Source organism: Ruditapes philippinarum, unplaced genomic scaffold, assembly GCF_026571515.1.
Source record: "Ruditapes philippinarum isolate M1 unplaced genomic scaffold, ASM2657151v2 ctg2047_1_1_1_1, whole genome shotgun sequence".
NCBI lineage: Eukaryota > Metazoa > Mollusca > Bivalvia > Venerida > Veneridae > Ruditapes > Ruditapes philippinarum.
The window spans coordinates 421,995-434,479 of NW_026858498.1; the positions used below are offsets into that span (position 1 = coordinate 421,995).

At 30.4% G+C, this 12,485-nt stretch overlaps 1 protein-coding gene across 5 annotated transcripts in view; it reads left to right on the forward strand.

The window, feature by feature from the left end:
• Nucleotides 1-12,485, forward strand: part of LOC132753350 (cyclic nucleotide-gated channel rod photoreceptor subunit alpha-like) — a 58,183-nt gene that overhangs the window by 30,451 nt on the left and 15,247 nt on the right. For 4 of the 5 annotated variants that reach the window (XM_060743804.1, XM_060743807.1, XM_060743803.1 and 1 more), the window contains exons 2-6: nt 2,340-3,336; nt 5,235-5,255; nt 7,984-8,042; nt 9,947-10,008; nt 10,866-10,954. In XM_060743804.1, coding sequence (XP_060599787.1) covers nt 2,393-3,336; nt 5,235-5,255; nt 7,984-8,042; nt 9,947-10,008; nt 10,866-10,954 — 1,175 coding nt within the window. In that variant the 5' untranslated portion in view covers nt 2,340-2,392. The remainder of the gene's footprint in view (nt 1-2,339; nt 3,337-5,234; nt 5,256-7,983; nt 8,043-9,946; nt 10,009-10,865; nt 10,955-12,485) is intronic. The other variant, XM_060743806.1, reaches the window with a different exon arrangement.

Consider the following 12,485-nt stretch of genomic DNA (forward strand, 5'->3'; position numbering starts at 1 on the left):
AGATTGAAATCAACACTTTCAGTTTTTCTCCTCCACCTTCAAAATTCTCTCATTTGTAGTGACATTCTGGTCTTGAACATAGTTCCACATTTTATTTATTTCCAGCTCAAATTTGTCAACCTTTTTTTTCAAGAGATTCAAGTGTACTTAAGCGTTTTTCCATACCATCAAGCCTTTCGTGTATTTTCATCAAACATTTCATTAAATCTGCATTAGATGGTATAATAGGTTGGGCCTCCGCCCAGCATCAATATTACTAGCACTCATATTGAACGACGCATTGTCTAATCTATAAGTTTTCGTATCATTATCAACCGATTCCTTCGAATCTAACAAAGTTTCTAGGTTTATAATCGTGCTATTACTATCAGTATCAAATAATACTGAATTAGTGTCTTTAAGTATACTGCTTACACATACCTCTTCAGGTGTATTTGTATAACGTCCAGACTTTTTATCTCCGCCATTGTTTGCTGAACCATCGCTCACCTTACGTTTTTTATTATCCGATTTTTTCTTATTTGCCATCAAATGCACAACTATTTTCTTACATAAACTATTTTACATTCATAAACACATCTATAAACAGCAAAGTTATTCCTTTAAGTATCCATACAATATATTTTAATTAATATTTTTCATTTTTTCGAGAGCGCCAAAAAAACACCTGTTTTCACACCGAGATCACGTGATAAGATTCTTACAGATGGGATATAATAGATTTAAATGTAAAACAAACAAATACCGTTGAATGTATTTACATAGTATTTACATAGTAACATTTGGTAAATTAACAAAATAAAATGCAATATGTACCGAAACATCCACTTGAATATAATTTAAAGGCCAATCTTGCCCCAGAAATGCTAGTTTTCACTATGTTTTAAAAAATTTTTTAATTTTTTTAGCTTTTACAGTTTTCCAATAATACTCTTTTGATTTAAATACTATTTTTGCAACTGAAAGCTATGTTGGGTTTTTGGTATAATTATAGTGAATAGAGTCAAAAACATTTTGTTAACATTTTTAAAACTTTATGAAAAAACCAGTTAGGTTTTTTTATTTGTTAATTTTAATTGACCTAAATAAAAATTTTTAAAAGCTTTAACCCATATATTTAAAATTTTTAAAGAATTTTAAAAAAGTTGATTTCCGAGGCATAATGCGCCTTTATTAAAATAGACGCATCTTATTCAACCGTAGTGATAAACCAAATATACGAAATCATCGGTATTATCGTCAAACGCTTACATATCAAAATCTCATCTATTTCAACTGAATGCTTATTGTAGAGGTAGAGACTGTCATTCTATGCAAATCTGAGTGATCTGACCGCTTGATTGTAACACTGACAAGTACTGTTTTTGACCGGTGACATATTTGCCCGTAAGGAACGCATCAATTCGTTAATGATCAACTTTTATATACTTTAGGAGATCTAACCTTGATTTATCCGCAGCTAACACCTATTTTCAAGGCAATATAACGCTAAATAATTGTGAATGGCAATGGGAAATAAGTCTATAAATTTTTTAAAGCCGTGAACGATTGCTGTCGTTCCAAAGTTCATTCTAAACAGTTTGCGGGAGTTATTTTAATTTGGATTTGAGAATATCATGGAAACATTATTTACTTACTGATAGGTTTTGGGTCTATTTGAGGTCAATTTCTAGCATTATCACCAAAGTTGTGTTAATATTGCATTGCTCCATATGCTTGATAATTTTTAGAAAAACCTTTCAAATTGTGATAATATGGAATAAAACGACACAGTAATGATATTAACTTTAAAGGAATGTACTTTCAAATAAAAAAAGACCCCGAAAAAAAAAAAATTTTAAAAGTTTTTCAAAATAAAAGTATGCATGTATTTTGTATTTTCTTTTTTAAAAACCCGGGGGATCAAAATGAATGGGGAAGGTGAAAAAAAAGGGTAGTTTTTTAAAAAACTAAAAAATTAAAAATGTAGTTTTAGTATCGCAATAAAATTTTACAATAAAATTTATTTCATTTTTGAAAGCACGTGTTTTTTAAATAAATTAAGACCGTTATCTCGGAGCTAACTTTTAGTAATCTTTAAACTTATTTAACTGTAAGTGATTATTTAACTTATCTGAAATGTATTTACATCAATATTGATCTCATCAACATAATAATGGTAATTCTGCATGTTTTTTTTGATGTTGTTAAATACCATATTTAAGATTCTTAACATAAATTTTGTAAGAGAATATAAATTAGACAAAGCTGTAAGTATTTTGTTGAAAGAAACAAAGAGAATAACTAAAATATTTTTTTATTTATTATTAATTCTTAACTTTAACTTCCTTTTTTTACAGATTGGAAAAGTAAAAACTTGACGAACGTTGAGTAAGAAAAACACATTTTCAAGATGGAATCTAATCATGTGACAGAAAATTCGACAAATAACAATTCGAATGCGAAACCTGCAAATATGGGTAAACTTTCTCCCAGCATGCATAGTGCCAAGGATAGGTGGGGTAAGCTGAAAACCACCATGACGGTCACCAGTCAAATTAATAACAAAAAACAACGACGCTTAGACCGTGGTGATTCCTTTTTGAGAAAGTTTTCAACAAGAAATCAAGCAGAGCATGACACTTCCGACGAATATGAAGATGTCAGTACTTCCGGTTTTCATCATCCAAAACATAAAACATTAAAATCATGTGTGATACATCCCTCTGGCGGATTAATGTTCTACTGGCTAGGGGTGGTAACTCTAACAGTGTTGTACAATCTCTGGACCTGTATTGCGAGAGAAGCTTTCAGAGAGATTCAGAAAGGATACATGGCTATGTGGTTTTGTTTGGACGGAGTGAGTGACTGTATATATTTGTGTGATATTTTTGTCCAGTTTCGTACCGGGTACTTACAACAAGGTTTGATGGTCTATGACTCCTCAAAGTTATGCAAGAACTATTTGAAAGACAAGTGTTTCATTGTGGATATACTGTCTTTACTTCCACTGGATTTCCTACAGTTCTACGCAGGTGTTCATCCGATGTTAAGGTTTCCAAGATTTCTCAAAATCTATAGGTGTGTTCGATTTATGCATATGTACGAATCTAGGACAGCGTATCCGAATTTACTGAGGGTAGCAAACCTCTCTCATATACTGTTCCTCGGATCTCACTGGTTTGCTGCGTTCTATTACCTCATCTCCGAGGCCGAGGGATTTGAGGGTGACTGGTCCTACCCGAAACCCGTCGGTCATTACGCCGCTGTTACACGCAAGTACTTGGCATCCTTGTATTGGTCGACCTTGACCTTAACCACAATTGGTGATCTACCACCACCGGACACCAACTGGCAGTAAGTAGCATTACCTTTGTTCAATAAATGTACCTGAAATTGATTAGAATTAGATGTAAGCAAAATAATCGCTAAGAAAGTGAATGTTGATAAGATAAATATAACAATATATTTTGAATTAAATTACACCAAGTATATATATGCGTATTTACAAGTATGTATCTAATTCATTTTCATTTTCAAAAAACATGTTATTTTAAATATGTACTGTATACATTTCAAGGTAATAATGTTATAATAGTTGTCATTCATGTGGAATTTAAATTATTTAGACGTCTTGAACATAATTTTACGTGTTTAAAAACTTGCCGATTTACTTTATATTTCTACATTTTTATTTGAAAGTTAAGAAAACTTATATTTTAGTCACACTTAATACTCTTTCAAAAATTGATGGACAATATTTCTAACTCTCAACCGGCAACCATTTTAAGTATTTCAAAATGTAATGTCAAAATTGAGCTACATTAATATAAGAGTCTGGCTAAAACTGCCCAGATATGCAGGCAGTTCCGGTTAAAGAATATTACGGTTTAGTACTAAAAGTTTTCGAAATGAATGACGACAATATGCGTTCTAAAGTATTATTGGTTTGCCTTGATATAGAAACATTTTTTTCTGCTTGTTAAGAAGAAAATGATTTATTTTTCATATTAAAACGATGGTATGTTATTTTAAAGACTCTGACCATATTTTTATACTTAATGTTACAAAACATTTATTAATTACCATAATAAATTCTGCACTTCAGTAGTTCAATATTTTTGTATAAATCAGGCGCTTTTCCCTTTATCAAGGACGAAAAAATGGATTGTTTATAATAATTGTCAAGAGCTTCGTGATTATGCAAGAAATTTTCCGTTAACGATCCTTTTTTAAATTGACATGTTTACGCCAATAGTCGGTCAACACCTTATATAAATCATTAATTGAGGGATGACTTTATACATTGAAAACAAAGCAAAGAAAACAATTAACTTGATTGAACAATGTTAAGTGGTTATTTTAAGTAATGAAGCTGTAATGTATTAATTCTTTTTAACTTGACAGTCAAGCGTCATCAGCAAATCTCTTTGGGCATTAGCTGCTTCTGAGTATTATACAAATTTAATGTGATATAATTTGATTTAATGGATTTTCTTTTGTTAATGTGATGGATTCGTTGTTCTGGCATATTTATTTAATCATTAGTTTTCGCGATGGTGTCAGTATCAGCGCCTGTACAATGGGTTTAATAGCCAACGCAAATGAATTAAAAACAAATCTGATTCAAAAACAAGAACTTATTGCTTGAAATAATTTGGTTAGCGACACAATACAGGGTTACTGAAGAAGATCTGATTTACATTTCAACTCGTTTATAATTGCATTTTCTTTGTTTTAATTATATGAGCGGATTTGTAAAGAAGAATTAAAATTGGTTGATTTTAACAGTTATTTCATTCCATGTGTTAAAAGCGTTTTAACATAAAAAAAAACACACACAAGAAATTTCAAGTTTATTCTGGAATAATTATTCGTTGATCAATTTTTTCATAAAATCAATTGAATCAAATTCTGTTTTTTGCCACACTAAATGAAAAGAACTATTTTCATTAAAATACATTATTCGCTTTCAGACACAATACAAACATTTTGAATATATTATAAAACATGTCTAAGCAAATTTATAAATATCAATATTACATATTAAATAAATAGTCTAAGAATCTGTTTACATTGGAATTGTCATGGTTTCAACTATACACGAGTTACCATAGTTTATATCAAACAAATTAGTTTCGAAAATATTTTAGATTTTTTATTGAACTTTCTGAATAATTAAGAAAAATTCTGAATGACTAAGACCATTCTTTTCTATTATTAAGAACTACTTTCTTTTTTGCAACATATCGCAGGGCAATGATGTCATACGCCTCGTGAGTATAAACTGTCGAAATATGTACGTCACTATTTTCCAATCGCAAACAATCCATGCATGATTTTTTTCTTCTCCAAGTTGCACTTTTATCGTCAGAACCCTTGTATAAAGTAACCCTGTATTTTGTTGTAAAAGACAAAACTCACCGTGCTAAATTTTGTATAATACAAAAAATATTTACATTGGCATTAAACCCAAGCATTATGAAGCACTTAATTTTGAAACCCATATACATTGTGGATCTGATATATTCTGTAATGAACGATTGTTTCCTAAAGCATTATTACACTGCTTTTAAATTATCAAAATACTTCTATTTTCATTTATTCAGGTAGCGAAAAGTTGATTTTTTTAAATTGTGTGTTAATCATGAAAAAAAAACAACAACGAAAACCCGTATTTTCTCACGGTTGAGCTTTGTACTACTTGGTGTTGTATAATTCTTTATTTTATTTGTCTGTGCTTAGAAGGGCACCGACTATATTTGATATTGTCAAAATATAGCTACAGTTTTGAACTGGTTACTATAAACCATGTATTTATTTTCATTCGTCTGGTCTGAATAAAATTAATGTAATGAAGCAACAACGATATATAAATATGTTTATTCCCAGATTTCCAGTAGACAGTGAAATTACATTTTTTAAAATTTCGTAGTTAATTTATAGAACTAGATATAATTTGCAATGGAGCCGGACTATATCTGAATGAGGTTGAAAAGAATATATCCTAATCAAGTTGAAATTTCAGCAGAAATATACTTTGTCGTGATTAAAATGTGCTACATGCGAATATGTGCACATATCAATTTAAAAATGTAAAAAAAATTGTAAAACTTTACAGAATGTTACAAGAACAACGTGACGTCTGTGTTTTAATGACGTCATGAATAAGAGCTTATGTCGTTACGCGACAAAAATTCAGTAAAAAACTTGTATATAAAATCCTCAAAAAGCATGAAATAAATATAAAAAAATGTATGAAATATCAAATTATATTTTACTCGTGAACATCATCTCTCCCATTTTCACCCGTGGCTACGCTACAAGTGAAAATATTACACCTGGTATTCACTCTGTGAATTATATTTCGATTTTTACAAACAAAAGAAAAATATGTTATATATAACCATTTTTGAGTTATTGAACATTTTAGAATACAGATGAGAGAAACACACCATGACTTTCAACGTTGTTAGGTATATTCAAGTACATATTGAAAAATAGCTTTGAACATGTACATCGGAGGATATTTATAGTACATAGACATCTGTTACAATTTGATAATGCCATTAATCTTGAACATGACATGTTTATTAACGTTATTGTCATTTACGTCACTGTTGTTTTTACCTTGTTAACCTGACCTGACGTCTCATTAGTGACAATAACGGTTATGATACTATTTACCATAAATCGTTAAAAGTATGGTGGCACATGCACATACACTCTCTCTTCTTTAAAGTTAACTTATGCTAAGCAGACAAAAACGATGAGCATTGCTATATTTAATGGGAAACTTACATTTTAAAATGTTCAGTTCGCTTTAATTGGAAACAAACTTGAATTAATTTATAAGTAGCTTGTCAAAACAAAATCTCTCTTACAATAAACAATGAATATATGATTAAGAACCAGAATTATTAAGAACGTAGAAAACCCTCGAGTATTGTTAAAACATGACGTTGACATTCATTATATTTTTACTTTTCAGCGCATTATCTACATTTAATATATAGTTCTACCTATAAATGAAATATTGATGAAATAAAATACGTATTTTCATTTTCCGTATTTTCATTGTAAAAAGTTATTTTGCACTGCAGTGAAACATATTTTTCGTATTTTCACTGGTGTCATACCAGACTACTTTCTTCTAAATTCAGCCAATACACACACTTTAAGGGGAAATGTTTTAGGGGGAAAGTTTAAATTGTAATGTCAAAAAAAAATATATAGAGAAAAATATATATAATATACAGATTTTTTTTACTATAAATAAAGGATTTATATTCATCTTGCGGAATAAAAATTATCATATTTCATGACTGAAATATCAATTTTCATATCACCAGTATTTATAGAAGAACTTAAATATCCTATATGTTTTCATAATAATATAGAAAAATACACCCATAATAAATTTGGGCATGTTTTCAAACATCCTACGAGACTGTATCAATTAATTGATTGTATCAATGACGTCAAAAGCGTATACGAGGGATACATTATAGATTTATAACTAAATCATAGAATTTATTTAAACTTTGCATGATCTTAGAGTATGATAACTGAAACATATGAAGCGATAGAAATTGCGGGTTACAGACCCGACATTCTAATATCATGTAACTTATGATAAAGTATATTTCTGCCGATAAATGTCATATTTTGGCAATCAAATATTGTTTTATTTGACATATTAATATGCAATTCATTGTTATTTTACATATTTTTACAGGTTACACACTGTTATAAAATATTACTCAAAAGCTCATCGTTCATTTTATTTATAACTGCTGTAAAACCAGACTTGATAGATCAGAAAACATGTTGATATTTTCGTACTACGTAATAACACATTTCATTTTTGGCTATTATGATATATTATGATTAAATATTATTATATCTGCAACTATTTGCTAATAAATGGGTAAAGCTTTGTTGTTGTTTTTAATGTTTTAATGTTTCTCCTAATTCAGTAATGGTTTGTTTTTGATTTTGCAGATACGTGTTCGTGATAGTCAGTTATTTGATTGGCGTGTTCATCTTTGCTACGATTGTAGGTAAGTTATTATCAAAAGACAAATGAAGGTTATTTTGACGAATTAAAGGCCTCAACAGACGGTAGGATTTAGTTGTACAGCGCTAATTAGAGATAAGATGTACAATTTTCAAAGCTATACAACACTTGCATTCAGACGGTAATTCTACACTGTAAGAATCATCTGAGGTTTCCCTAAAAATATCCCTTTACATTGATCCTTTACATACTTTACTCACTAAATACTTTTTTCGCCATGAGTAATGATTGAAACACCTCCATTAAAAAATATATATACATGTATATATATATTTTAATGGGAAGCCTGACCGAGACTCAAACCTGGGACCCTCGGTATACCGTACTGCGGCTCTACTGACTAAGCTACCTGACCGCCTACAAACTACCTCCCCTCCCCTAATTAGAGAACAATTCAATACGGTGACATAATCATTTTTGGAATAATTTGGGATTCGAACATTACACAACTTTGGGTCTTCTGAAGAGTTTTTCAACATCATTTTTACCCCATCTTACTACTATGTTTAACTTTAAGACCTAATTGTTCTGGAATTTCATTCATTACACCCATTATCAGGAGATAATTTGGTTACTTGTCATTGTGGGAGGTCTGTAAAAATCTGTACGACAAGATTTTCAAAAAAGAACATATCCTATCCTTAAGGTTTCCAAAATCAAGAAATATTAGCCTTCACACATTAAGATTTGTCTGTACATCTTAGTTTTAATTGGTGTTGTACTTCAAAATTCTACCGTCTGTTGAGGCCTTAATGAAGAATGTTTTGACTTATCATGTCCTGAAGAATATTTCGAGCTATCATCTAATGAAGATATTTTGAGTTATCATCTAATAAAGATTGTTTTGAGTTATCATCGCATGAGCTTGCGTTTTTATAATTATCACTTAATGTAGATTATTATGACTTTAATTATCATCCCATGAAGATTATTTTGAGAAATTATCGATTGAAGATTATTTTGAGTTATCATCTAATTGATATTATTGGGATTTTAGTTATCATCTATAATTGAATATTAATTTGAGTTATCATCTATTGAAGATAATTTGAGTTTTCATTTGATAACGAGTATTGTCACAGCAAAACGTAATTCATTATTGGAGTACAGTTTAAATTAACACGAATATATATGTACGATTATATAAATAAAGACTTAATGTTTCAATGTAGGTTTAAACATATTTTATACGCCATAAACAGTTGCCATATTTAAATGACATTACACTGTCGTGTGCTTGGTCAAATTTGCATTTACAAAACAATATACATGTAAATTAATTCTATAACTTATGCATATCAATATAGTCCGCAAGATACAAATGAACTGTTGTCTTCCCTTATTTATTCCACACCATTATAATGATTACATTAGTGGCACTATTCAGCCAAGAAGGAAATAATGAGAGAAAACCCGAATCCCTAAAAAGGCCCAACACAGGAAAATTGAAAATGATGCAGGCTCAGTTTGATTGAGTCTGTCCATGGATTGAAATGGTTATTTCAAACTACCGTCAACGCCACCAAGCACAGGTTTAAGCAGAATTCAACATTTAACATGAAAATGTTAAAATTTTGAAATATGAAACATCCGCAGATGTGTTCATATAGCTTTTATTATGGCAAAAATGCATGTACCTTAAACGGGAAAACAATGTGCGAAAGTAAATCAAATGGAATTTGAAAGGGGATTAAAGGTTATGGAATGACCAACACATGTGAATCACCTTATAACGAAAGTAAGAAAAGATTGAATGTCAATAAATGGCACTTTTAAGCGTGTAATATTTCCTTTACTGAATATGGAATATGCTTAAAGGACAGCACATCAAATTATAATGCTTATTCGGACGTTTTATGACATGTTTTCAACCTTTTTGTTTGACAGGTCAAGTAGGCAATGTCATCACGAACAGAAATGCCAGCAGACAGGAATTTGAAAGATTACTTGTGAGTTAATATATATATTTATATAATATACAGACAAAACATTCGAGTCACATTTAAACTGACAAACATGCAAAACTAAATCTTATCTTCTGAAAGAACGCAACGTACGCACCTTAAATAAAAGACAGCTTCACTTATTTCAATACATTTTATGCTGCATCAAGCTATATCTAATGAATTATTTTACAAAATTCATAAAACAGTTAAATTATTTTGTTATCATAATTTTAGTTGATTATCGAAAAAATTGCAACATAGAACGTACATGTATATGCTATTTGACACCCATGAATACTGTACGTCAACAGAATAAAATGTTTCGAAACATAATATCATGCTGTTATTTTAAGTTTTTTCTCAGCAGATTTGTTTGCATGCGCCAGTCGCTCAAAATAAAGTACATGTATACCAAATATTTCTTTTATACATATTTTTTGTAATTTTAATTTTTTTAAAAAATCAAATCAATTCAGGCAAAAATATAACTTTAATCACTTAAATCAATGTTCCTTAAAGAAAGCCTAATCGCTAAAATTGAAAATGCTGCAGGGGTTGTTTGATTGAGCCTATTTAGGGCAGTAGTACCGTTCACGCACCCTTGCATCGGCTGTTATACATAACAATGATAACATTTTGGAGTTGAGGAACATCCGCAGATGAATTTTTCAACGTCGCACTTTCGTGCAATTCCATGAAAAGCGGCGTGTGGTCCCCAAATGAAATGAGCATGTGACAGAATCCGGTTCTATAGGGTTTACGAGATATTTCACAAACCATTATCAGACATTATTATTTCGTAAAAATAATCAAAACTTCTTTATGCTTTTAATTTATGCATGTATTCAATTCAATTACAGGATGGAGCCAAATTTTACATGCAGATGCATAATGTCCCACCTGATCTTCAGAAGCGTGTTCAGCGATGGTATGACTATGTTTGGACAAGGTAATTAATTAGAATGAAATTAAAGTGACATTATGCCTATCCAGTGGTATATAGTGAGTGAACAGGTGAACGTCAAAATATGTTGTATCATGTTGAAAATGTGTCAGATTTAAATACATACATATACATGCACAGTGTGATAACTGGAGTGCAAGTTTTAGTTACCCGCACTCCAGAGCATGCCCATTGATTGGCTCATTTTTGCTGGGGTTTACTTATTGTGACCGCAGAGAAAGGGAAAGCGATAGAAATGTCATATTCAGATGCTCATTCATTGGTTACTGTTTTCTGAGGTTCATATTGTGACAACAGGGAACGTATTTTTATGTTTGACTTCTACAAAAGAGAAAGGACACCAAAACACTCGGCAATCTGATTTATACTCGGGGGCTACGCCTACTCGTAAAAATCAGATAGCCTCGTGTTTCGATGCTCTTTTAATTACTTAACAATTTTGCCATAATTCTTATTAATAGTATAATTTATTTCGCAAAAACGATAAGTAACTCAATTGGCTCAACGAAATTTCTTGAAATATCCATACGAATTTACCTGTAACGTTTAATTTACTAAAAGAGTGGGACTATCTTTTTATATTTTAGGCAAATTTATATTTTACGCTTAAGCACTGTTGGTCAATCATCATTGATAGTTGTCTTTGAAATATATATTAAATTCAAACTTGACGAAAATGAAAATATGAGCATAATGTCATTTCGTTTTGATACGTATAAGGATGGTATTAATTGTTACCAATTCTTTTCGATGTCAAATATATGTGAAAGATGAAACTTTAAAGGTAGCAACAGAAGGCTAACATGAAAATGTTGTAGAATTGGTTTGATTAAACCTGTCAACATTGTTGATGCAAGTAACCGTTCACGACCCCACCTTACCCGGAAACTGGCACCAGTTTTAGCAAAATGAAAGATTCATTTAAAAATAAGATAAGCTTTCATTTTTTGATTGCATTCTTTTCTATTTAAGATATTAGAGATACGATTCCTTTATTATCTACATGTATACCCTTGTCAAAAATAGTATCATGGCTTCCAACAAACATTGAAGCAAAGTTGAACGCTAAATTACCTAAACACAAAATCTTCTTTGAGTATTTTGTACAAAAAATTGACGTTTCAGAATTTGTTTGGTAAGAAGGAACTTCCTACTTCTTATTCCTCTCTTATATTGATTTCTAGGATAAAACTTGTTTATAGAAAATTATGTTTTCCGGAACATTGTTCAATTACGACATAAATTACTGGCTTAAAAAGTGAATATCAGTATTCTCAGACATATTTCTCACTTTTTACTTATGTAATCACCTACTTCAGAAAAGTCATTTGCTAAGAATGTCTGAAGTTTGCCGAATGCCGAATTACATTTATGTACTTAATATATTTCTTTATGTTGGCGCCAAAGTTTTGCCGTCTTTTGTAAATTGTATGAAAGAGGTATCATAAATATTTGTAAGCAATATTAAAATTGACATTACTCAAGATTATAGAAGTTTCCATCATTTACGTCTTAT